Source organism: Zingiber officinale, chromosome 7A, assembly GCF_018446385.1.
Source record: "Zingiber officinale cultivar Zhangliang chromosome 7A, Zo_v1.1, whole genome shotgun sequence".
NCBI lineage: Eukaryota > Viridiplantae > Streptophyta > Magnoliopsida > Zingiberales > Zingiberaceae > Zingiber > Zingiber officinale.
In genome coordinates, this window is record NC_055998.1 from 454,811 (window position 1) to 482,471 (window position 27,661).

A 27,661-nucleotide genomic window follows, 5' to 3' on the forward strand; every position below is an offset into this window, starting at 1 on the left:
GTACTCGGCTTTCGACTTGGCCATTACGGCCACTATGACCTATCTGAAGTCGAAGGGCCTTCTTCCGGAGTCCACCAATATTCCGGCGATCAGGTGGAGCTCCTGAGCAACATTCCGAGGGACCTCTACGACTACATCGAGTAATTCTTGTAATTTCGCCGCTCGGCTGAACATGAACCTTTTTGTACTTAGGCCACTCGGCCTAAGGTTTTAATTTTAATGAAATGCTTTCCTTTCGTGTACTCTATCTTTTTGCACTGTTCCCTTGCTAACACTTGTACTGTCCGCTCGTCTTCTATCACATCATACCTTGGGCATTCGAGGTGCATTCTTGCAAGTGTTTTCCCCAGCTCTTCCGTTCGGCCGAATATCATTCTTGTTGCTAGCCAGAATCGCTTGTTATAAGCCGATCCAAACCTTTTATACCTCGAGTCCGAGCGGAAATTAGCGTCGGTCTGACTCGGCGGAGAATACGGATAATTGCAGTGTCGACGATATACCGCTCGGATTATTTATAGACGCCGGCTCGTCTCTCGATTTTTAACGACGGAGCTCGTCGGCGCGGATATTTATAGCCGGACGGCGCGGCTCTCGATCTTTAACGACGGAGCTCGTCGGCGCGGATATTTATAGCCGGACGGCACGACTCTCGATCTTTAACGACGGAGCTCGTCGATTCGTCCGCTCGGATTATTTATAGACGCCGGCTCGTCTCTCGATTTTTAACGACGGAGCTCGTCGGCGCGGATATTTATAGCCGGACGGCGCGGCTCTCGATTTTTAACGACGGAGCTCGTCGGTTCGTCCGCTCGGATTATTTATAGACGCCGGCTCGTCTCTCGATCTTTAACGACGGAGCTCGTCGATTCATCCGCTCGGATTATTTATAGACGCCGGCTCGTCTCTCGATTTTTAACGACGGAGCTCGTCGGTTCGTCCGCTCGGATTATTTATAGACGCCGGCTCGTCTCTCGATTTTTAACGACGGAGCTCGTCGGCGCGGACATTTATAGCCGAACGGCGCGGCTCTACGGTTTAACGTCTGGGCTAGACGACCTTCAAGGCTAACTCCTTACCAGGTCGAGCGACCTTGGCCTTCCTTTCAGCAGAGGATACCCTGTGCTTTCATCTTTCTACTTCCTGCATCGCAAGTACATAGGCGACCCAAAAGTATATAAGTTTATATTTAGCGCACCTTTCACCCAACTTGGAGAACATATTCATGGCCGAACGGCTCAGGGTCTACTTCGTCGGGCATTTTGGCTCGAATAAGTTGCCTCCGTCCGAACGGCACGGGGCCTTCGTTCCTCGAGCGCTTGGCTCGACCCATTTACCTCCGGCCGAGCGGCGCGGGGCCTTCGTTCTTCGAGCGCTTAGCTTGATCCATTTACCTCCGGCCGAGCGGCGCGGGGCCTTCGTTCTTCGATGATAATGTCTTATATTCGCTCTTCTGACTTTTCATTTCTGCATTTCCAGTAATCAATCGAAAAATGTACACAGGATGATTTACATAGGCACACCTTTCACCCCGCCCAGTAAGGCTGGAGGTGGTTCGCGCTCCACGGCCTATCTAGCTCCCTACCGTCCTCATCCTCCAAATAATACGCGCCCGAGCGAAGCTTTTCGATGATTTTGAAGGGACCTGCCCACGGAGCTTCAAGCTTGCCAACGTCGCAGACCGGCTTGACTTTCTTCCAGACCAGGTCGCCTACCTGGAATGATCTGGGAATGACGCGTCGGTTGTAGTTTTGCTTCATTCGTTGACGATAGGCCATCAGCCGAACGGATGCCTTGGCACGCTCTTCGTCGACCAAATCCAGCTCCATGTTTCTCCGCTCGGCGTTGCCTTCATCATAACACTGGATCCGCGCGGACTCGACGCCGACTTCGACCGGAATGACGGCCTCACCGCCGTATACCAAATGGAACGGCGTGACTCCTGTCCCTTCTTTTGGCGTCGTTCGGATGGCCCATAAAACGCCCGGCACTTCATCCGGCCAACTTCCTCCCACGTGGTCGAGCCGAGCGCGCAGAAAACGGAGAATTTCCCGGTTGGCTACTTCGGCCTGACCGTTGCTTTGGGGGTAAGCCACAGACGTGAAGTGTTGCTCGATGCCGTAGCTTTTGCACCAATCTTCCAGCACCTTCCCTGTGAATTGCCGCCCGTTGTCGGAAACCAATCGGCGAGGGATACCGAACCTACAGATGATATGTTGCCAGATGAATTTCTTGACCATCTGCTCGGTGATCCTGGCTAGTGGCTCGGCCTCCACCCACTTGGAGAAATAATCAACCGCCACTAGCAAAAATTTCCTCTGCCCGGTCGCCATAGGAAATGGACCCACAATTTCCATTCCCCATTGATCGAACGGACATGAGACGGTTGATGCCTTCATCTCCTCTGTCGGTCGGTGGGAGACGTTGTGATACTTCTAACATGAAAGGCAAGTAGATACTGTCCGGGCGGCGTCTATTTGTAAGGTCGGCCAAAAGTATCCAGCTAGCAAAATCTTCTTGGCTAATGATCTTCCGCCCCGATGTCCTCCGCACGATCCTTGATGTAGCTCTTGGAGGATGTAAGCCGAGTCTTCCGAGCTCACACACTTCAACAGTCGACGAGAGAAAGCCTTCTTGTAGAGCTGATCGCCGATGAGGGTGAACCGACCGGCCCTCCTCCTGAGCAGCTGGGCTTCATCCCGACCGGCCGGTGTGGCTCCCGAGCGGAGGAGCTCTATGATGGGTGTCCTCCAGTGGCTTGGAAATGTGAGGCCTTCCATCCGGTCGATGTGTGCCACCAGCAGTACTTTTTCAATTGGTTGCTGAATGGCGATCGGCGTTATAGAACTTGCTAGTTTGGCTAACTCATCGGCTGCCTGGTTCTCCGTTCGGGGAATCTTTTGAATAAGGACCTCTCGGAAAGTAGCTTTGAGTTTTTCAAAGGCTTCAGCGTAGAGCTTAAGCCGAACGCTGTTGATTTCAAAGGTACCAGAAAGTTGCTGAGCGGCCAACTGTGAATCCGAATAGAGAGTCACCCGACCGGCTGAATACCCAGCGCCTTCATTTCCTTGGCCGCCGCGGCCTCCAGCGCCGCTGCCTTCCTCTTCAGAACGCCGGCCATCACCGAGTCCATGACGATGTCAGCTGCATGAAGAGAAGAAGAAATCAGTTAGCAATTAAAGTAAGTGCCCAAGCAAAATTCTTACCAAAGCCGGTCGGAAGTGGGGTCCGTATAGGACTCAGCCCAAAAATGTACATCACTCCCTCGTGAAGAAGTTTGTTGATGTCGAGCCGCAGACCGACTAGTACATTTGCGGCGTGAAGATAATCCGGTCGGGTCTTGAATTTCTTCAACTCGGGAGTAGGAGGTAGACTGACTTGCCACTGGGTCGGAAAGTTTGGCTGACTGGGCATGCGGATATAGAAATAATAGTCCTTCCAATGTTTATTGGAAGTGGGTAGTTTATTGAAGAAGACCAAACCGGGCCGAGCTTGGAACATAAAGGTGCCCGGCTCGGCTGGCTTAGGATAATAGAAATAAAAGAAGACCTCCGGTCGGAGGGGAATGTTGTGAATCTTAAACAAAACGACAACGCCGCAGAGGAGACGGAAGGTGTTTGGTACTAAACTTCCGAGCGGCACGCCAAAATAATTGCAGACGTCTGCTATAAAAGGATGTACGGGGAACCGCAGACCGGCGGTAAATTGGTCACGAAAGACACAGAAACCACCGCGCGGCGGTCTGTGTGGCCGAGCGGCAGGACCAGCCAGGCGAACTTCGATATCCTCGGGGATTTCGAAATTGTCAGCCAATATATCAAAATCCCGTTGTTCGAAACGGGATCGCATGGTAGTATACCATGGGCCTAGGGATTGTTCTTCGAGAGGAGAGGAACTGGCCATGATCCGGACAGGATAAATCAAAAAAGGAAGTTCCAAAGACGAAGGAATGGAATTTCAAAGACTTGAGCTAGGGGAAGAAATACGGATTAGATACCTGAAAGGAAGGAGGAGAGATCTAAAACCTTACTGAGGGGAGATGAATCGAGGAAAGGCGCCGGAGAGCGTCAGAAGGCAGCAACAAGATCGCCGGAGCTCCACAGCGCAGAGAGCAACAGTAGAGGTAACGGAGGCGTGTGAAGGCGAGAAGGAAACGAAGAATTTATAGGGTGATGGCCGGTCGGCCTCCACCGTCGGATCCAGGTCACGGGAATCAATGCATACATCTAGCCGTTTATTTCGAATTGCTTCGGTCACATCCAAATGTCATGCAACCGCCTCCGTACTCTGATGGCATTGCTCCACGTGGCAGTCAATCATTCGGAGCATTTAATGAAGGTATGATCGACATTGATGTCGAAGATTGGCGCAGAACGCGAGGAGATCCGGCGAAAGCCATCATTGATTCATTCAAGGATATCTCTGCCGCTGACCGGGCGGAGAGTATTAGCATGGAAGAGCCGTTCGGCTAGACTCACAGTCAAGTCAGTCGGACTATGCGCCTCCTTCGACTAGACTTGAAGGGAAGGCAAGTGATCCGGTAGTAAGAGTGGGCCCCCCCCTTTTCTTGCAAAGTCAACGCCAAGGGGAAGTCACCGGAACAGCCGCCCACCCAGAGGAGAGTGTGGTCCGACCGGACGGACGGCCGTAGACGGCCGGTCCGATTGGACTGCCGGCCGTCGAGTACCGGAGGGTCCGGCCGGCTCGCACTTATAGTTGGGAGGCACCTGTCAAATCGGGTTCCGACGCCGCTTAAAAGGTCATGGACCGAGCTGACCTTTTGACCGACCGCAGTCATAAAGCACCCCTGTTTGTTAGTCTCCACAAAGCACAAGTAAACCACTGCGGATGTCCGGTTGGATGTTTAGGTATCTGTCCGCTCGGACTACAAGTTTGGAGCAAAGGAAAAGGCCGGAGGATTTCTTTCTTTGACAACCTGTAGGTTTCACGTGTGTGCCATGCTCCAAATCTTGTGACAGGGGATTCTGCTGTCCCATCGAGGGCATGCTTTGACTGTAGCGATATGGGTCAGGTAAACTTTCTGACAGCCGCGTACCTAGGAAAGGACAGGTAAGCTTTCTGACAGCCGCATACCTAGGATAAGACAGAGGACACTTATGCACCTTGGTACGCATGCCCAAACCTTTCACAGCTCTATATAAAGAACCTCAGGTTTCATCGACAAAGGATTCTGGGTACGTACTCTGAGACTTTGGGAGCCACCTCGTTCATCGTAATTTACCTGACTTGAGCGTCGGAGGGTCGTCGCCGGGAACCCCCTTCCCGGCCCGACTTCTGTGCAGGTTAGCCGGAGCATCGCGCCACCAGTCGGAGATCTACATCAGCGAGCCAGGGAGCGCCACGTGCCCAGCGTTTGTTGATTTCTGGTTCGAACAGGATCAACCACCAAACGCATCGGGAGCAGAATTTGGAGGCAATATTGATTAAGATTTCTATTTTTATATGTTTTTATATTTTTTTATATTATTACATGTACTCTTCATTTGAAAAAAATATGTTTGTTCCTAAGTTATGAATGTGTTCATTATTAATTGGTAGTATTTTTTTTAGTTTTAAATATAAACTAAAAATAAATAAAAGATTATAAACATGTAAAAAAATTATTGAAAAAAATAAAACTGATAAAAAATTGATAAAGAAATTGATTAAAAAAATTAATAAAAAAATAAAATTTTAAAAAATCAATTGAAAAAAATATAAGTATTATGAAAAAAATAATAAATTAAATTAATTAAAAAAATAAAAACTAAATAAAATTTATATAAAATTGAAAAATAAAGTATTGATAAAAAATAATAAATTAAATTAATTAAAAAATAAAATTAAATAAAATTAAAAATATAATTGTATGAGAGTTATTTTTAAATAAAATTAATTAAAAAATTAAAATTAAATGAGAATTAAATGAAATAAAAAAATAAAAAATAATAAAGAAGAGGCTACATGCATCTTTTGGCAGGGAGAGAGAGAGGAGGTGGAGGGGGTGTGCGTATGAGGGGAGGAGGGAAAAGCAGCTCTCACTGGAATTTAGGAAAAGAAATATAGGAAAAGAAAAACAAAAATAGTATAAAAAAGTAAACCAAACAAAAATTTAACGAAAATAAAAATGAAAAAAAGGAAATTAGATATAAATGAATGTACGGTTTATTAATTTGTTAAACAAGCAAATTATTTGGTTAATAAATAATTTAAAATAACTAAATAAAATTAATTTGACTCATAAATGGTACAAAATAAATTAAAGTAAAGTAAAATATGCACATTAATCATTAATTATTACTTTAATTTAGGCCAAATAGATTTGTTTAATATAAAAATTAAATATTACCGACCAAATTTAATTTTGGACAGTAAAAAATATAAATATTACCCGCCAAATTTGACTTTGGTCAGTAAAAATTTACACATTACCGGCCAAATTTAACTTTAGTCGGTAAAAAAATAAAATTGTCAGCTAAAATAAATTTTGGTTGTTAATTATAATTTTTTACCAACCAAAGTTAAATTTGGCTAGTAAATTTTTTATTTACCAGCCAAATTTAATTTGGACGGAAAATTTTCACCGGTAAACTCAATTGTTTCATAGTGTATAAATTCTCTCACCTCTAGAACGAGTTCTGCTTCCCTTATTGAATCATGGCGATTCAAAAGAAAGCCCAACGTCTTTTCCGCTGTGTCGTCGCCGCTGTGGAAGCTGCCATTCACGAGTACCGAAGCCACCAATCTCGTGATGACCTGCCCTACTCCAGGTCCGCCTTGCTCTACTCCAACTCCAGGTATGACAAAACACTCTCCCTATTTAATACCTTTGATCTGCACGTTTTGCCATTGCTTCTTAGTTTGAGTTTCTCCTAGGTATGAGCAACAGTCTATCAACTGGGGTGTTCGCATCGTGCCGGAAAATATGACCTATGTCGTGGAGAGGCTCGGTAAGTACCATAGGATTCTGGACTCTGGTATTCATATTCTTCTCCCGTTCGTCGATCAAATCGCGGACGTGCACTCCCTCAAGGACGAGTGCATCCTCATCCCCTACCAGTCTGCCTTTACAAAGGACAAAGTCTCCATCAAAGTTGATGGGATCTGCATGTTAAGGTCATTTATAATTATAATTTTGTTTAATTTATATGTATTTTTGTTTCTGTTGTTAGCATTCTATTCTTTATCTTGTAAATGCATGCATGTAGATTGTTGATCTCTTCCTTGCTTCCTATGGCGTGGCGAGAAACCCAATATTTATGGTAATCCAGTTGACAGAGACAACGATGAAGGATGAGCTAAGGAAGATCACCCTCAATCAAATATTTGAAGAAAATGATGCTCTAAATGAGAACATAACGGTATATATATATTTTCTTATGCAATTTTACCTCTCACGTGGCAAAAAATTATTTGATAATTTTTTTTTTTTTGTTCTTCTTTGTTGTACTTTTTCAATATGAGAGTTGCTTTTCCCACCCCGCTGACACCCTCCCCTCCCTGGGCCCACCATAAAATTCAATGATATTTACCATTTTATCCTTTTCCTTATTCCTCTCATTCACGTTTCTTTTATTTAATTTTTTTAAGTTTTGTTTTTTTAACTAATTTTATTTTTTATCAGTTTTATTTTTTAATATTTTTTTTATTATTTTTTGAGTGGCAGTGTTTTTCCCACCTCCACGTTTTATTTTGTTTTGTTTTATTTTATTATTTTTTGTTTTTTTAATCAGTTTTTTTTATAATTTTAATTCTTTCTAATTTTTTTATTATATATTTATAATCTTTTATTTATTTTTTAATCGTAGATTTTCACACACACTCCCTTCCCAGTCTCATCATATTATTTACCTTTATATCATTTTTTAAAGTATTTTCTTGACAAAAAAGTCATGCTTTTTTTATATTCGTAATATGAGATTGGATATTTTGTCCCCAATTTTCTCTGTCCTCCTATCATACTCGTCGCCTCAAGCCCACTACCAGCGGCTTCTGGTCGTCGCCCCGATCAGAACTATACCCTAGGGGAAGGTGAACCCCCGAGGGTCGCTATCAGGGCGATCGACGTCGAAATTCGGTTGAATTTAAACAGGAACTCATATCGCTGACAAAGGAAATTAAGTTTACTCAAATCCGGCCGAATTTCGGGATTGATCGCGTCGATGGCGACCGTATTCACCTTCCCCCTAGGATATAGTTTTAATCGGGGTGGCGACCGAAAGCCGCCGGTGGTGCCACCGACAATGGGCTGGGGTAATGAGTGGGACACAGGGACAGGTGATATTGAGATAGAGGATTCGATATCTTATAATCTTTATTTTTTTTTAATAATAGATTTTAGGAGTTATCATTTATAAAAAATTTGAAAGTAAAATATGAATAAAAAATAAAAAAAATTGATGAAAAAAATAATAAATAAAATTTATTTAAAAAAATAAAATTAAGGAAGTAAATAAAATTGAAAAAAATAAACGGTAAACTAAAGAAAGTAAATAAAATTAGAAAAAAATAAAATAACTTGTTATTTTAAAGGAAGGGGCAAAAAAGTCATTTAACAAGGAAGAGAGAGGGGGGGTGAGCTGTCAGATGGGGTGGGAAAACAATTTACGTTGGATATTTGGATGAATGCTTTTTTTGCTTCCTCCTTACTTGTCGTATTTTACGATTGGCTATATGCTCTGCAAAGCAAGGGAAGATTATGTTTTTTTGTTTTGAGATTCATGGCTTTCAACATCACACTATTCTTTGGAAATGTTATGAAATTTCATGCCTTCATGATCACATCTACTCATATACATCGCTTTCGGTAACAAAATCAATGTTTATATAGCATCTCCCAACATGGTCTTAACTTGGAATTAATTCATCATATATATCTGTAGACCTAATCTTAAAGCTTCTACATTAATATTTTAATTAAGTTAGAAATTTAATTATACTTGGTTGTTTCTTCAATGAACTGTTGTATTTCGAGACTTAAACATTATATTATAAAGATATTTGGGTAGCATTTTTTTGAGCTGAAGTAATTGTGCTAGAGTAACCCGATAATAAGTCCATAGGCCTAGGATTACTAACTCCATATGTTACACCTAGGATTACTTGCAGTGCAGTTGTGCTCATGATTGCCAAACTTTAATCAATATTTTTTTTTTTGGCTTCATTTTTATCCATGTTTTTCCCTTCCACAGAGAGCAATCAATGAGGTTGCTTCTAATTGGGGTCTTAAATGTCTGAGTTTAAAAATCCGTAAGTTGAAAGATTTATTTGTCATTTATATTTCTGCTGCTTTTAGTTTTTATTGTAAATATGTATTTGCAGGGGATATATTTCTACCACCTGAAGTCTTGAAGATGCAAGCTGCAGATATGATGATGCAAGCTAAAGCAGAAAGAAGAAAACGTGCTCGAGTTCTTGAATCTGAAGGTACTTCTGGACTGTGCTAAATAATGTCCGTCGTGAAAAGTTGTTCATAGCATGCCATTATAAATAGATGTATGGATAATTAAAGTTCATATCGTCAAAGCATTAACTCTATTAGATCTTTGAATTATTTTGCCTGCTATGTATTCAATTTCAAGTAAAACATTGAAAACTTATATTTAACATTTAACGGGGGAAAGACAATCTCACATAAATATTGCGGATGGATAGAAAAATTCAGTGATATATACTATAATCAGAAGCAGCAATGATGGACCAGGTTAACATGGCAAAAGGTACTTTTAATAAGTTAATTTTACCCTATTTTCTCATATGAACTAAGTTACCGTACGCATTTAAGCAGTTCTTTTATGATTTTATTACCTTTTTGGACAGAAAGATTCTTTGTGTTCTATTGTTGTAATAAACTTATAATAAAAGAACTTTTAAATTTTAACAAAACTCAGCGTGTAACTATTATAGCATAGACAATTCTTGTGCCACACTTTCTAGTTGTAAGGCTATAACAATTTTATTCAACTGTTATTGTAATTACGGATTCACTCCTTTTTTTTAATATTTGAGATTTGACATTTATTAAGCTTCTAAAAGATTCACCTTATTCTCTTCTTATCAGGAAAAATTGAAGAAATCCTTAATAGTCATAAGGTAATTGCTCGAAGTCTCGAGATATTTTCACAAACCATCAATGCTCAAGGTGGTACACAGGTGAGATGGTCTTTCCTCATCACATTTAGACTATGCCAAACATCGCATCACTTAAATTTTATTCTTGTAATTTTAATTTGATCTTTCATCTGAATTCTAAAAACGGGCTTTGTTTGTCTTCAGGAAGCAAGACAGAGAGTTTACGAGCAATGCGTCCAAGCAATTATTGTTCAAACAACAAAAGGAAAAGAGGTATAAAACCAAATTTTAAAATACTTCATTGAAATCCTTTTGCATGTAAGAGTTTTTTATTTACATTAGTTCATCTCTTTGCACAGGAAACTATCCACCATCTTCCAAAGATTTTGGAATTTATTTCTTCCATTATGACTTTTATTTTAACAATGTCAAAGCAAATCTTCCATAGTTATACTCTAAACCAGTGGTGCAGAACCGGTAATATTTTTGTATTTGTCACGGTGTTGTTGGTTATATGCTAAAAACTCCTTCAATTGCAGGTGTGCAGCCTACCAATACCATACTAGCTCCTCCTTGCGATGGACGATCTCCAAGCATTGGTGGATTATCAGAGTTAGAAAGGATGACTGGTGGAATGCTAGACTCATCCTTTGTCAATCAACTTCTGCAGAACCCAGCCATTATGCAGATGATGCAGAGTCTCCTATCCAATCCTCAGTTTATGAATCAGGCATTTTTTTTAAAAAAAAATAAAATAATCTTATTATTAGGGAGAAGGAACTGTTGTTGCCATCAATTTTTTATATTTTATTTGTTTGTTGGCCATCAGGCTCTGAGTCAACAACTACATAACCTGTTGGGTTCAAACGCTCAGCTTAGTAATACGTTACAAAATCCAGAATTGATTCAACACCTTACTTCTCCTAAGACACTGCAGGTAGATGCATTTGTAACGCTTTGATACATTACTTGTGATATCTTATCAAATCTTTATTTGTCTGGTTTGCAGCGACTCCTATCATTTCAGCAGACACTTTTATCCTCAAGTGGTCAGCGGCAAACAGACCAGTGAGTTATGACATTGTTTTCATTTGAATCAATACTAGTCTTCTCCCTAGTAACTACCATGTAATCACTTATCTAAAAATGTTGGTTCTATGCTGATACTCGCTTATTTGTCTCTTGTATGTCCATGGTCTGGCATTGCTTTCAAATAACAAAAACCGTTAAAGAACTAAGATGAAATTGTTAAGTCTGACCGTCTTTACAAATAGATAATTGTAGTTTCTTTCTGATTCAAATACAGAATGGGAATTTTGACATAATGGTAAAGTTTTACTTTTAGACATTGAGGTCGTGAATTCAATTCACGGAAATAACTTCTTACAATGCAAGGAAATGTTACGTACAATAGATCCAATGTGATCCGGCCTTTCTCCGAAACTCAACAGGAGCTTCGTGCATCTTCTTGTCCTTTTTCTGATTCAAAAATAAGTCATCTATTTTTGTTAGAGTGCTGGCAACAGTGTTTATTTCACCATACCATATCGTCTCGTTTGATGTTTATAAAATTTCACCACAAAAACTATTTTGCCAAATACACAGTAAGAAACCTAAATAGAAATCATTTTTTTCTTTCTTTTTTACATAATTTATTGTACTTCAAACTCCCATATATTTCTTTTGATGGCATAGCTTAGCAAATTTCTGAAGTCTGCTTAAGTTGCATCTTCTAGTTGAGTTGTTCGCGGACAGTGATCACTGTAAAATATAGTTTACATTAGATTTTATCTGATGATTATATTGGCTGGATGTGGATGTATTATTGCACATTGATACCAAAAATTGTTGTAAATAAAGATTAATAATAGTTCGAGTACAACTTAAGTTTATAATGAGTAGGATCAAATAATTCATTTGAAGGTCAATGAAATGAACACAGAATTGCTTTAATTCTGTTTCAAACTTTGGCATTTTACCAAGCAGAGCTCTTGCCTTCTCTTTCAGGGAACAAAATCAGACTGGTGCCCCTGCAACAGGTACAAGGAATTCCCATGACCCGTCCTCGATCGTCATATCTGAGAATTGGCCAGTCGGTTATAAGCTTGAGTCCTGAGTTTACAGTACTATGCATTTGAATAAGGAACTGCATTTATCATCTCCTTTCACTGCAGGTGCAATCAACACCAGTCGGTTGGAATTTTTGATGATTAGTGGACTTGGGTCAGAAACGAGGGTTCCTAATTCTGATGGTTGCATTTCTATCCTGTCTTGACAAAATACTATAATGTATAATTACAGATTTCTTTATATCAAGCAATTTGTACTTAATACATTATTGTCTTTATGTTGCAGTGCCTCCAGAGGAATGATATTCAGCACAGCTTTCTTGTGAAGCCCTCATTGATACATCATATGCACTTTGTCTTTTTTTTCCCCTTCCTTTTGTTGCTTTTACATAGAAAAAGAAGAACAAAACTGATCGTTTCAGCTTCAGAATTTTTGCAAAGACGTCCGCAAATGTGCACAGTTCTTTTAATGACTTGTGTCTCAGATTTTATCATATCTGTCTTCTCTGGTAAACTAGTCGCACTATCATATCGTTTTCTCATACACTACTTCATTTGAAAAGTTTATTTTCTTTCGAAATGCAGTCAGGTTTTATTGTCTCAAAATGTCTTGATTAACATATGCTTGCGTGTATTTTTTGCTTCGAGCGATCAGTAAATTATCTTATGGTTACCTCTTATTGTCCAGCAATTTATTTTATTATTCTTTTAAGTGTCGATAGATGATCCGGTGATAAGAACGGAATCTTTATTGGCGGAAGGTCAACGACATGTGAAAGTCAAGGGTCGAAAGGTCCAACCCTGAGTCCTGGCAAACCAGATGAGTCAGACAGACCGACCGGCCGGGAATCCCCCGATCCGAAAATAATAAGTAAAATATGAAACCACAGTTAGCTTATTAAATAATAAGTAAAATATGGACCACAGTTATTGGACTTTCAGCTTATGAAAAGAGATAATAAAAAGGGATTTATTAATCCCACAAATGGAGCATCGTTCCAGATCAAACTCTGAAAAGTCGCAAGCGAAGCGAAGGGTTAATTATCGCCCTCTTTTCTCACCTAAACGAGGCGAGCACTCTGTTCTCGCCGAGACTCGAGAACGCCACTCGGTGGTTCCATTTTGGGATGCCCTCATCGCACGACGATTAGGGGAAAAGCGTTGAGCTACCCGATCACTGCGGAGGAGACAATGTACAGTGGTCCTAGCGACGGAGAAGGCGGCGGCTGCCACGAGGCCGCCGCGCCGAAGAAGATTCCGTCCGCATCCTCCATGCCTTGGGTACGCAACCTTCGCCGCTACGTCGGATCCGGCGCCGGACTTGGCTCCGAAGCCCTCATGGGTCAGCTCCCTCTACGCCTCTAGCTATGATTTTTTGTTGCTGGATGGAAATAACCTTTTTGGCAGTGGCTTTGGTCTCTTTAATTAGAAAACGGTGATTTTCCCTCCTAAATATTAGCTGTTATGCAAATAGGTTTGTGATTAAGTTATTGTGTAAGTTTCAGCTCCAACCCTAAGTTTTCGAAAAAATCGAGGCTTCATTTTATCAATCTGAATGTCTTCTTGATTAAGCAACTTATGTCAAACCTTTACGATACCACTGTAAGTTATCGTCTTAAGGAATCCGGATAATTGCTGATAAAATCCAATTTCTGCAGGTATAATCTAAGTTAATTTTACCCATTTCTCTTGCAATTGAAACTTTCCTTGTGCCTATTTGTAAAGTTTGTGCATGTAGATCATGTGAACAGATCAAATACTAAGAGAACCTAGAAATAAGAGCTTAGCCAGTAGTTTTACTGTTTTCCTAACTCGGATGTAGTCAATAATCCAAAATCAAGAATTCCTTGGCTTCACAAGGGTTGCATATTTACCAGTGCATTAGATTAGACAATTATTTTCTGATGTAATTATGTCATATGACTTACAGTAGACTTTGGTTATCAATTACTGGTGCCAATAAATCAGATATTTAATTATGAAGTTCCATGATAGATAAAGGTATTCTCATCAACATCATAAAAAATGGTGCCATTTTGAGAAACCTGATTGTGCTTTGCATTTGGATGAATCTTGTAAAATTTCATGGATTTTTCTCTCTCTCCATGCCAAAGGAACAAGTCGTTTATTCCAATAATTGATGGCCCTGACTTGTTGGCTTGCATGTGAACACCAAGCTGTTTGTATAAGAATTTGGAAACTTAGCATGTTTTGCTAACTTGTCAATTTACTATCTACCTGTCTTCCTATTGATTCTTTCTTTTTCTTTTACTTGTTTTCTTAAGTACAATTAGCTACAGGTTTTGCTATGGTTTCTTACTACTGCCTAACTATTATAGAGGTTTTTTCCTTAGCTTGATACATAAGCCCAACTTTGGTTGGTTAATGGTTGGCTAGTAGGGTGGTTCTAATGATGATTCTATACAAATTTCATGTGTACCTTCCTGGCGAATTTAAAAATCCTGCAAATTAACTTGGGTTATAGGTGTAGTTTTGGTTGTCCTGACCACATATTGTTTTGGTGTAACTAGTTATTCCTTGCATATATCTTAAGGAATATATTTATAGAAGGTTTTAATGCATGCCCTGTATTCTGGGCACATGAACTAAAGGTATTGCTCAGGGCACATTACTAAAAGATGTTGCCTAAACAATCACTACAATTTGCAGAGCTGGAAACGAAAAGGATATTGCTTGAAATTTTCAAAGAGCGGCAACAGAAAAATGCTAAAGCTGGCAAAATCCCTAGTTTCTACAAAAAGGCATGTCAGTCCATTGGCTCTGGATTTCTTTTTTTCTGTATACTCCATGTAGCATTAGATGACCTGATGATGGCATGTTCTCTTTCTTCAATTTCTCCATCTCACATGTTTACCTTCCATTGTTGATATTCACCAAAATCAGTGAATTTCTTTCACTTTATAAAACTAATTCAGTGAAAGCTTTTTGAGATTGGTTCTGATAGCATATTCTTTTTCCAAAGCAGAAGCCTGAAGAGGGATCAATTAGTCATAGGGTTCAGGGATTGGCAAAGTATCGATTTTTGAAGGTAGGGGTAACAAAGAGCATTGGTCTTTTAGCGGTTGACAAGTGTGCCACACATGGCTGGCCATCTGAGTTGCTAATTATTCATAAGGCTGAGAACTGATGGTTTGGGATTCTTCCAGTTCCTTTATGTACTCAGCTTCTATATGCTTTTATTGTGCAGAAGCAATCAGAAATTTTACTGAATGCTGATGACCTGGATGCTATGTGGGCTTGCTTAAGGGAAAATTGTGTTATTGATGATGCTACTGGAGCTGAAAAGGTAAACATGCCTTCTCAGATTATTCTTTCATGTCACATCTTCAGAAACCTGTTGATTTGATCTGTCACATCTGTAGAATTTTTTTATTTGCTAGAAGGACATTTCCAATTTATTGCACTCTCTTTATCTTTATAATTTTGAATAGCTGGAGCATTTACTAACTTGATAAGCTGGCTAATTCATTCTATTCTCTTTACCAATTAGTCATTTTATTGAAGTCTGTGCATGACTTCATGAATCTTCATTTATTTCAATGGTGACCAGCACTTACCTTTAATGACATTGTAGATTGGGACTAGGCATGTTTATGTTATTGCTGATTTATGTATGCTATTTTTTATGGTAAGTCAATGTCTTGTGTTATTGCTTCACACAGATGAACTATGAAGATTTCTGTCACATTGCCTCTCTCTGCACAGAGCAAATTGGTCCCAAGTGTCGAAAATTTTTTAGCCCTTCAAATTTCATGAAATTTGAGAAGGATGAATCTGGCAGAATTGCAATCCTGCCTTTCTATCTATATGTGATGCGAACGGTAACTTCCATTTCCTTAGTGGTGTACATTCTTGTCTTTATATAAAAGAAATTATTTATGTGGAATATTTATCTTTTTTTCAGCAGTAATGAGATTATATGCAGAATATATACTTTAAGTTGCACAAAGGACTTGCTATATGAATAAAGTCAATTATAGTCGTGTTTCCTATTCATTCTTGATTCTGTTGAAAAAAGAGGTTACTGGCCCCGTTTCGCTCATCGTGTTCTTTTTGCTTGGATTCTTGGAACATTTAGCACTGTTGGAGTGAATTATGGTTATTTAGTGATTGTGTTATTGTTTGTTGTAGATCTATCTTTATTTAATGATTATGTTAAGTTGTGGGATTATGTTTCTTCCTGGGATTATTAAATGGTAAATTTAATTTTTTTTGTCTACTTTTATTTTATCTATTTGTATTTGGAAACTGAATTTCTTTTAGCAACTGATAAAGGATGTGGATCACAAATTCATTGTAAGGTTTTATTGATATTTAAAAAATTGATAATATGCAGTTAATGGTCCTTTGAATAGATGATAATGTGTAAATGATATCCTCTGTTTGTAAATTTGTTGCTTGTTCTCGTTACTGTGAATCATGATGTATTATATAGTAATGTCCAGTTTTGCTGAATTTCTTGTTGTCAACTTTGTCTTGAATATATGAACTTCTGAAATTCTTATGCATCTATTTTTTTTTTCTATCTTTTCGGCTTCAGGTTTCACTTACGCAGGCAAGAATTGATATGAGTGAGCTTGATGAGGATTCAGATGGTTTTCTTCAACCTCATGTATGAATAAATTCGCTTTTGAGTGTTGAAAATCTGCAACAGATATATTTTTTGTTTTCCATCCCAAATGTAAGAGTCTAATCACTGACTACAGGAAATGGAGGCATATATAAGAGGTCTTATTCCTAATTTGGCACAACTCCGTGACATGCCTGGAGCCTTTATTCAGATGTATTGTCGAATAGCTGCACGCAAGTTCTTCTTCTTTTGTGACCCTCATAGACGAGGTTTTCTTCTTGAGCTTTTGTAGTACATGGAAATATGTTCCTGGAGGATTTGCTGTGTTTCTTCTATAGTAAATTGGCAAGATTTAGATAATTCTAATGTGGATTCAGTCCAATAATCATAGGAAAATCATGCATAAAGAAGGTGCTGCTGAGCAACTGTCTCCAAGAGCTCATGGAACTTCATCAGGTACTTTTCTGCTGTTGAGTGCTGCCACTTTCCTCCTTTTTTCTTATTTTAAGAACTTCACTGAAACTAATCGATCATTCTTTCTCATTTGCTGTCAATTAAAATTTCTCTCCATCTTTACCTGGGCTACATCTTATTAGGTTGTTTTATGGGACTGGTTCTTTTTATTTGATCGACATATTACTACTTGGACATTGATCAATATTATGCTCTAACTTGAGGGAGATTGCGAGAGTATTTAGTTTAGTCACACATTGTTATTTCTCTATCAGTTGTCATAATGTTATGGTATATTGGTGTTCTTATTTCTCTATCAGTTGTCATAACTTTATGGTATATCACTGTTCTCTTTTCTTATTGAATAACAGGATTCTGTTATCCTTAGCTGCCAAAACTGCAATAAATTTTCTTTTGTTAAATGTTTGTGTCAGGTTAAAGTCCCAGTTTTAGTTGAATTCTGGCATTAGTGCCAGAATTGATGCTCGAATGATTTGTTTGCCATGGCTATATGTTTGGTTTGCAAGGATTCTTTTGCCTTATGCACTAAGATCTGACAATCCTTCATTTGTGAGTTGGGGAAGTTTGTATTGGACCAACCCTACTTCTAGTTCTCTGTATGATTTATTATTTCACTTTGTTCTTGTTGTAGGAAAGCGAAGAAGAAGTTCCTGACACAGAGCAGGCAGAGAACTGGTTTTCATTGACTTCTGCACAGAGGATATGTGGTATGTTACACAATCCTGATTCTTGTCTTCCTATACTGTAGCAAAGGATATGTGGTATGTCACATAACCCTGATTCTTTCTTCCTATAATTTAGCAAATCCTTGTAGTTCTTAGATTTTATGTCTTGCTGATTGGAGAAAGCACTGATTGGAGAAAGCAAATCAATTTTTGGTCATGGATTCATATACTTTTAAGTTTCAGATGTTTTCCATGTGTTTGACATCTACTCACAAAACTTGCTCTATCATTTCATGAGGACTTTAATCCTCTCACCTATGGGCATGGCATGCTTAATTTTGCCCCTCAAGCATAGCCGAGCTGGTCAATACGTGGTAGATTTGTATAAATGGCAAGGGTCGATTTCCGGTGAAGCCGGCGGAAGAATACCCTCCCATGTAGTGGTCTGCTCGGTTTCTTGATTTATCTCTCTACATATGACTATGGAGCCAACTATGTGGGGGCGTTCGGGGTCAGCTTATGACTGTTTACATTTTATAAGTTAAGCACACAACTTTGACGAGTTTATGAGTGCTAGTGCCCGTGGCTCATCATATGCTCAAAGTTATGGTGTTTGGAAAGTTCTGTAATTCAGTAAAGATTTACTTTGCCATTCAATACACCTTTTCAATTCTTTCAGACCTTCACGTATAGTTTTACTATTCCACAGATATGTTTCTTGCTTTAGATAAAGACAAGAATGGAACATTAAGTAAGCAAGAGCTCAAAGAATATGCCGAAGGGACACTAACTGAAATCTTTATCGAGAGAGGTAAGGATCTAACCTGAGTGGTAATAGGTTGTTCTTTTTTAGTCTTTATATTGTAATCAACACTCTTTTATGAGTTTGTGCTTCATTTATTGGCTTTTATACTAGTATAAATCCATGTGTACGTGAATGAAAAGAGTTATACAATGGTTTTGGGGAAATCTATGCAAAAAATATATAAAGATTGAAAGTATAATGGAAAATGGCCTTTAGTATTTATACCTATAGTTCATTTCATCAAAATACCTTTGGAATAATGACATCATTACTGAGTGCCACCCACATTTGTCAACATATTTCATCTCTAGATATTCTTATAGTTGAAAGGAAATAAATGTTATTTGCAATTTATTCTTGCATATTGACTTTGATTAGGAAATGCTGATAGGAAAAGATTATGAGCTGAAAAATGTCTTCAAGAATTGTAACATGATTTAATTTTTCATCAAGCTGTTCAATGCAATAGACATTGACAGATCAATGGTAGAAGTTCAATATATGCACAAGCACGTCATGAACAATGGTTCTTTGAGAAAAACATAGCAATAAACTCATGCCATCTATAAAAATATCAGTGTTTTAAATCGCGTAGCGTTGGTTCATAGCGTTTTTGTCTTGTCATTGCGTAGCGTAAATAGCGTAGCGTATAGCGCAAGCTTTTCGTGCACGTCAATGTTTAAATTTTAAAAAATAAAATATACTTATATAAGTAAAATAAAAATAACATAATCTAAAATTAATCATAATAATTCATTACATGTCAAAATATCCCATACCAACAATTTAAAAAGTCTTATAATTAAAACAACATAACTTAAAAATAATCAGTATCATCCAACTCTATATCACTATCATCATCAATAGTGTCTATGGTTGGAAAATTTCCACCATCAAAAGTTGGAATTACTCCATAATTTTCAGCATCAAGATGATTATCTTCCACATCAACAAGACTCAACCTTGCTTGTTTGTCTTTGCTTCCACCTATTATATAAGAGATATTACATTTAAGAATCAATTATAGATGAAGTAGATATAAATAAACAATTTACATATGCTTAGTGCTTACTTGAATTTTCAGCAACTCTTTTTTTTGAATTCGTAGGAGGAACTTCAACTATATCCTCAACATCTTCGACTCGCTTATCTGAGTCAAAAAGACTTTCAAAGGTAGCAGATGGCACACTCACAATAGGATCACTTTCAAATAATTCATCATCTTCAAGCCATTTAGTAGTTACGGGGAGAACTGGACCTTCTTTCTCAGTTATCCATTCGTCATCTGAATTAATTTCATCAACTACAATGGGATCAATCTTGTCTCTCCTCCTAATACTTCTCTCCCTAAGCTTGAAGTTATATTTCACAAACACCAACGCATTCAACTTTGCATGTTCAAGCCTATTTCTCTTTTTTGTATGAATCTAATATTACAAAAAAGAAAACATATATATATAAAAATAAACAATGATATGAAAATTATAAAACAATTAAAATTCAAGTAGAGTTAGAAACTTAGAATACTCACCGATTCAAAAGTGCTCCAATTTCTTTCACATCCCGAAGCACTACAAGTGAGACCAAGCACTCGAATTGCAAATGTAGTAAGCTCGGGTGTCTTACTTCCAAAACGTTCCCACCACGAGACTAATAAGTAATAACATTAAAAAAAATTACAAGAATGTATATAATTTTAAAATATGAATGCTAGTATAATTTTACAAGAACGGTTACAAGAAGAAAATTTTACCCGGAGTTCGCAACATTCTTGTTCGTTTTGCTATTGGAGTTCCAAATTCTCCTTCAGCTTTATCATATAAGTCCAATTGGATGTCTGCTTTAAGACGATCATCAGAAGACAACATCCTATCCATGCAAGTATACAATCCATCTCTAACTTCATCACAATAAGAAAATCTTTCTTCATAACGCAATTGTGGATTCAAATAGTACCCGGCCGCGTGTAGAGGATGATGAAGTTGTGGAGTCCATCGTGAATCAATTTTTTTCCAAATGGGTTTGTATTTTCTGTCAACTCCCCCACAATTAAATTTTATTGTCTCTTTTGCCTTATCCATAAGTTCATAAATATATCCCATGGCCGATCTCTCCTCCGAATCAACTTCCCTTAACACACTTACAAGAGGAACAACACTCTTAACACAAAATGCAACATGTGGCCAAAAGTTGGGATCATTAATAACAATTCTCTTCACGACCTTCCCCTGAGTTGTTTGAGATAGTGGTGAACTAACCCAATCTTCGGAAGCAAACATTTGTTCAAGTGGCCTTTTAACCTTATACATACTCTGAAGAGTGAGAAATGAAGTAGCAAAGCGAGTAACAGCGGGACGGAGAATTTCTTTACCGTTTGTATACTTTCTCATCAAAGAAAGTATAGTCCCATGACCATAAAGGAACTTCACAACCATCTTAGCATGCTCAATTGTATCAGAAAAAATCTTCAACTTTGCAATATCCTCCAACATTAGATCAATGCAATGCGCCGCACAAGGTGTCCACCAAATTCTATGTCTAGTCTCCATAATTTTTTTCCCCGCCTTAATGCAATTCGAAGCATTATCCGTCACAATTTGAATTACATTTTCCTCTCCCACCTCATCAACAACATCATTAAGATATTTAAAGATCAATTCCCCATTTTTAATAGAATCTGATGCATCAATAGATTTCAAAAAGAAAGTGCCGGCGGGACTATTTACTAAAAAATTGATCAAACTTCTATTCTTTCCATCCGTCCAACCATCGGACATAATGGTGCATCCATATTTTTTCCATGCCTTTTTATGCTCCTCATATATTAGGTTGATGCCATCAACCTCAGCTTTAAGTATCCAAGTTCTTAACTCATGCATTGAAGGAGGCTTGAACCCTCTTCCATATTCCGTAATGCCCTCAACCATAGGCAGCCAATAAGGATCATTCACAACATTAAACGGAAGTGTGGCAGAGTAAATAAAACGACCAATTCTACGCTTCACATCAACCAACAAATCTTTTTTGTATGTCGAATTTAGGGTTGTTTGTCGAGGTTCGGAACTAACAAACCCATGAAGAGTACCTTTACCTTTTGATTCACCACTACCAGAACATCCAATTGAATTTCCCCCTACACTTCCAACTTTTGATGATTGCGTACTCATACTTTGGGGACCTTCACCGATCTCTCGTAACAATTCAGTTTGTTTACTTTTAGATGCTCTAATTTTGTCAAGTGATTCTCTAATTTCTTTCTTAATATCATCCAAAACACTAACACACGGTGCAACCCCTTTATGAGTTTGAGCTAAATGTTCCTTCAAGCGAGTAATCCCTCCATTCGATATATGATGACAAAATTTGCACCGAACAGCTTTTTCCCCTTCATTTTGATAACAATACTTCCAACCAATATCTTTTTTATCTTTTTTTGATAAATTCGTAGACATTGCAAATTCTAACTAGACAATCAAAATCCTAGAAAAACAAAAGAAAAATATCAGAATAAATAATTAATTAATTAGAAACAAATCAGCAAAAAAAAAAAAAATCAATCCAGGGCATCTGGATCGATCATTGCATCGATCCAAGGAATTGGATCGATCCAGCGATCGATCCAGGGTCGAACAGAAAGGATCTGGATCGATCCAGCGATCGATCCAGGGTCTGGATCGATCCAGCGATCGATCCAGGGTCTGGATCGATCCAGCGACCGATCCAGATCCTTTCTGTTCGAACAGAAAGGATCTGGATCGGTCGCTGGATCGATCCAGATCCTTTCTGTTCGACCCTGGATCGATCGCTGGATCGATCCAAATGCCCAACTTCTGGAAATCGCGAAATCGTTTTTACTCCTTCGAGAAAAAAAAAACGAGAAGGAAAACCTAAACGAAGAAAACGAAAGGAAGGAGAAAAACTTACCTCCAAATCTCCAATCGCTGTCCCTCGCCACCACTCACAGGTCACCGCTCGCTGCTCGCCGATCGCCGCCTGTCGCCTCTGCAGTCTGCCCTACCTTCGCCTCTGCCACAGTCACGATTCGACTCACCTTTGCCCTAGCTATTGGTAAGTAATTTGTAATTTTAGCGCCCGCTATGGGGCGCTAGGGCAGGATAGCGCACGCTATGTGCGCTATCGACGCTTTTGTCCCGAATAGCGTGGGCTATTCGGGACAATCGCGATTCAGCGAACGCTCTGCAGCGTTCGCTGGTCGTAGCGCGCGATAGCGCGCTATGTAGCGCGCTATTCGCCGCTATTGAATACACTGAAAAATATACACTGATTGCTTTTAGGTGCGTCTTATAGTCCCAATTTTTTGTGGACTTCATGACACCTAATGCTACCACTATTCTGTTTCTTTAGCTAGATTAATAACTCCATGCAATAGGAACATATTCTGTGCAGCAAAGGATGCTAACATTTTTTATGTTTTAAAAACACACTCGCTGCTTTTAAGATCCTAGAATGCCATGATAAAAAAATTCTATTCAATAGGAAATGTATCATAACATCATGCACAACCTGATGTCTCTTCTTTGTTTGCTTATGTGCAAAGTCTTTGATGAGCATGTACGCCGAAGTAAAGCTGGAGGGGGCAATACTCGTGAGATGGACTTCGAAAGCTTTCTGGATTTTGTTTTGGCCCTTGAAAATAAAGACACACCTGAAGGATTAACATACTTATTCAAATGCCTTGATCTTCAAGGACGCAGCTATCTTTCAACTGCAGATATGCATACCCTGTTCAGGTGTGCTTTTACCTATATCACTAGAGTTCTGAAGTGGCTGAAGTTTTCTTTTGCACTTCTATAGTCGCTCTTGGCATATAAAATTGAGTGGGTTGATGAGTTCCAAACAAATTGTTATTGCTTTGTTGGCTATCTAGGTTCCTTTCAGTTTGACTGTATGAATGACATGACGCATAATATTCTGGATTAGATAGTTTGCAGAAACATAGTGGTGATTCACTTTATAATGATAACTTGACATCTGGGCTTCTGCTTCACTGTTTTTTTTTTTTTTTTTAGCTATTAAGGCCAATATGTCTGATATTGAACTGTTCCCAAAACTATATTTGTCATTAACAAAATCCACGTCCAATGAAAGATTGCAATGTCCCTGTTATAGAATGTACGTCATTTGCTAAAGTAGAACAATTGGTTTTGTGGATGACCGACAACTGACATCGTCCATTGAGTTCTTCCTTTTAAAAGCCTTGAGTTATTGTAGCATTTCCATATCTATTCCTTCTTGTTGTTTTGCTTTGTTGATCTTGAAACTCACTTGCCAAGTTGCCATGTATCCTTGCCAGAGATGTTCACCAGAAGTGGATCGATGGTGGAAACTATGAGCTATGCATTGAAGACGTGAGAGACGAAATCTGGGACATGGTCAAACCAGTAGACCCTCTTAGGATCACACTTGCCGATCTTCTTGCCTGCAAGCAAGGCGGTACAGTCGCCAGCATGCTAGTGGATGTACGTGGTTTTTGGGCCCATGACAACAGGGAAAACCTACTGCAGGAAGAAGAACCCGAGGAAGAATGATTTTTTCCCAACGGGACTAACTCAGTTTATCTGGTGAAATGGTAACTGTACTATTAAGATTGAATGAACTGCTTGTCTCTGTGTCATTGTGGTCGGAAAGTGAATCAAAATGACTCTAGTCCATTTCAGACTTGTATACTTGGGGAGGGAAAAAAAAAATGATAACCGCCCTGTTGTTTCTCCAGCGTTTGCGCCATTATGCTGTTACTATAGCAGGTGTTTTTAATTTTTTTTGTATTCCTTTGGTGAGTGAAGATGGACTGGTTCATTATATTTATTTTTAAAAAAATAATTATCATTGTTAAGCTTGATAGGTGGGAAGGATTACACCAACAAAGTGCTCGCCGGTCATCTGGGAGTCGCCAGTTCAAGTCGCTGGACGGCGGAGCTCAGCAAGCTGAAATCAAGGAAAATTCACAACAAGCGTTACGTTTCACGTTTGCTACTTGGAACCGACAGACAGAGGAATAGGGGAGGGGAAAAATAGTTATCAATTTGATTTAATTGAATAGAATAGCAATTGTATTATAGGAGCCATCCGTTCCCACCAAGTGTTACGCCAACGTATGGTTGCAGTCGATGATCTTGTCATGACGTTAATGGCTGCAACTTGTAAGTCAGGAGAATCCTTTGCACACCCAAATCCAACCGATTAGATTCATGATATACATATATATGCATGTTTGGCCTCCGCTGAATTCTCGTACATACGCAAGACCGTTACGTTCCAAATATCCATCCATTTTTCGTGCATCGATCTCAGCTCCTAACAATTCAATTAACCGGCGGTATATAAATTTGAGAGGATCCATCGATCGATCGATATCGATGGGTAGGTGTTCGATCATATATTGTGTGATTAATTAGAGAGCTAGCTAGGAAGACATGGAGAAGGCGTTGTCGAGCGCGTCGAACCTGGTGAAGCTGCTGCCGAGCGGCACGGTGCTGGCGTTCCAGGCGCTGACGCCCACCTTCTCCAACCGCGGCGAGTGCCACACCCCCAACAGGTACCTCACTGCCGCGCTCATCCACGTCTGCGCCCTCACCTGCGCATTCCTCTCCTTCACCGACACCCTCCGCGGCCGCGACGGCAAGCTCTACTACGGCGTCGCCACCCTGAGCGGCTTCCGCCTCTTCAACTACGACGACGACGACGACGCCGCCGCCGCCGCAGTTGTGAGCGGCGGGGATATTCATGGGGCCGGGCCGACGACTCTGGTGGCGGAGGAGGAGCTGCGGCGGCACCGGGTGCGGCTGCTGGACTGCGTCCACGCGGTGTTCTCGGTGGTGATGTTCCTGACGGTGGCGTTCAGCGACTCCGACGTGGTGAATTGCTTCTTCCCGGAGGCGGGGGAGAACGCGAGGCAGTTGCTCATAAACTTGCCGCTGGGAGCGGGATTCATGTCCGGCGTCGTCTTCATCGTCTTCCCCACCACCAGAAAGGGGATTGGCCACCACCCCGATCACTGATATAAATTAATTATTTTAATTGTAAAATCATGCGATTGAAATTAAAGCTTCTACTATTTATTTATTTATGAACAAATAATAATGGATTTGGATTGCTGATTATTTAACGTACGGTTAGTTTTTATTTTTTATTTTAACAAGAAAGTCGCCATTATATATGAAAAATCAAATTACGTTTCACATATGATCCGGTAATAAGGATGAGGGACCCTCGATAGCGGGGGGTCAACGATACATGGAGGTCAAGGGTCAACGACACGGTCGTGCCGAACGGACTGGCGGACCATCCCCGGACATCCGGCTGACCAGGCACCCGGCCCGGGTCTCCCAGGCGGCCGAACGAAAGACAACCCGATCATGGGGCGGGTTTCCGATGCTCAAGGTAAAAGAGTCTCTAAGCCGAGCAGCCGAGCCACAGGGCGAGAAGGCACAATCTCATCCGAGCACACGAGCATGGCTTTCCCCTCAGTCTGAGATACCGAAGTATTCCCAAAGGCTATGAGCGCCGAGCGGCTGGTCCGCTCGGCCCGGAGATAAGTAATGGTGCAAAGAGACAAAAAGGGCAACTGGTAACTTCGTCCTCGAGACACCTGCCGCCGACAAACAGCATGGTTGGCGGCAGGAGTGGACAGAGTATCGTACGGTGGAAGTTTCCACCGTCACATCCGGGATATGCTCGGACGATTGCGGAATGACGTCAGACATGCTTTTCTGACACGACCTACTGAGGTATGTTTGGGGAAGCGTGCACCCATCAAGAAGCGTGCCCGCGCCTCCCCGGAGTCCTATATAAGGACCCCCAAACTTCGACAGAGGTATGCAATCGGGATCATTGTAGCCGCAGTAACGTTACTTTGCTTCTTCGTTGCCTGACTTGAGCGTTGGAGGGTCGTCGCCAGGAAACCCCTCCCGGCTCGGCTTCTTTGCAGGTTTGCCGGAGATCTACACCACCAGTCGGAGACAGCGAAGAGTGTCACGTCCCCAGCGTTCGTTGACTTAGCGCTTGGAGATGATCAACATACATTTGCAAGGAAGAGGGAATAAATAATTCTTATTAGATTACTTAGAGTAACATTGGTATTATAACATCCACCATCTGATAATAAAATATGGGATCTATATATCATATACATATTATATTAACACTTTGATTCTCTTATATTTATTTTAAAATTAAAAATTATTATTATGGGTACACATACCACATACATATTATATTAATATATTAATTATCTCATATTAATTATAACATTAATATTTATTATTTGTTAGTCTCATTATCTACTCATTCATCTTTATTTTTTATATTAAATAAATATAATTTTAATTTTATTTACATAATTTAAATTATTATTATTTAAAATAACTAATATTTATATTTTTAAAAATATTTGTTACGTAATTTTTTTATTTAATTAGTATTATTTATTTAAAATTAAAATATTATTATAAATTTGAAATGGAAGAGTACAACATATAAAAAAATCATACTAGTATAAAATTAAAAAACAACATATAAATGCAACGTAAAAAGAAACTGCAAAATACTAATTCAAGGTTTGTTACTATATTGTGACTAAATATATTTAACTAAATTGGCATGAAGTTGATGATGCACATGACTGTCACTTAGTTTGAAATTTGTCCAGAGATAATCATGAAATCCTCAGTTTGAACCTTGGACGAGTTGTGCGGGTTTGTTACCTTCGTCATTGTACCAATTTGTCACGTGACCTCTCTTATCTTCAACAATCATATTATGCAAAATAATGCATCCTAACAGAATATGTTGTAACTTTTTCTGTACCAATAATGAACTAGACCTCTGACAATTACTCATCGACCTTAGAGCACCCTAAATGCTCGTTCAACATTTCTTTTTCTTGCAGTCTCTTATCTTTCCTTAAACATTTTCTTAGACAACTAATTAAAAAATATCGGGAGCAAAAATAAAATCTACACATATTATT

General features: G+C 39.4%; 3 protein-coding genes across 5 annotated transcripts; 2 read left to right on the plus strand and 1 right to left on the minus strand.

Moving 5' to 3' along the window:
• Positions 1–13,130: 13,130 nt before the first annotated feature.
• On the plus strand, positions 13,131–24,433 carry LOC122000618 (probable serine/threonine-protein phosphatase 2A regulatory subunit B'' subunit TON2). Of its 2 annotated transcripts, XM_042554993.1 has the most exons (12): positions 13,131–13,479; positions 14,808–14,899; positions 15,124–15,186; positions 15,346–15,444; positions 15,821–15,979; positions 16,699–16,770; positions 16,865–16,997; positions 17,120–17,184; positions 17,834–17,909; positions 18,577–18,678; positions 23,231–23,423; positions 23,987–24,433. In XM_042554993.1, the coding sequence occupies exons 1-12, from the start codon at positions 13,329–13,331 to the stop codon at positions 24,219–24,221; spliced, it is 1,440 nt and encodes a 479-aa protein (XP_042410927.1). In that variant the 5' UTR covers positions 13,131–13,328; the 3' UTR covers positions 24,222–24,433. The 2 variants fall into 2 exon arrangements, with proteins under 2 accessions (XP_042410927.1, XP_042410928.1); XM_042554994.1 differs by lacking the exon at positions 18,577–18,678.
• Positions 19,566–21,215, minus strand: LOC122000620. 2 transcript variants are annotated; one of them, XR_006117198.1, is made up of 3 exons: positions 20,204–21,215; positions 19,745–20,099; positions 19,566–19,659 (listed from the first exon to the last, which is right to left on the minus strand). XR_006117198.1 is itself a non-coding variant. In XM_042554995.1 (3 exons), the coding sequence occupies exons 1-2, from the start codon at positions 21,162–21,164 to the stop codon at positions 20,183–20,185; spliced, it is 879 nt and encodes a 292-aa protein (XP_042410929.1). In that variant the 5' UTR covers positions 21,165–21,214; the 3' UTR covers positions 19,566–19,659; positions 19,745–20,182. The 2 variants fall into 2 exon arrangements, 1 of the variants encoding a protein (XP_042410929.1); XM_042554995.1 differs by having other exon boundaries at positions 19,745–20,322; positions 20,426–21,214.
• A 673-nt stretch (positions 24,434–25,106) lies between the features above and the next one.
• LOC122001858 (protein DMP3-like) lies at positions 25,107–25,691 on the plus strand. The gene has a single exon (XM_042556821.1). It carries the CDS (start codon positions 25,107–25,109, stop codon positions 25,689–25,691), a length of 585 nt encoding a protein of 194 aa, XP_042412755.1.
• The last annotated feature ends 1,970 nt before the right edge of the window (positions 25,692–27,661 follow it).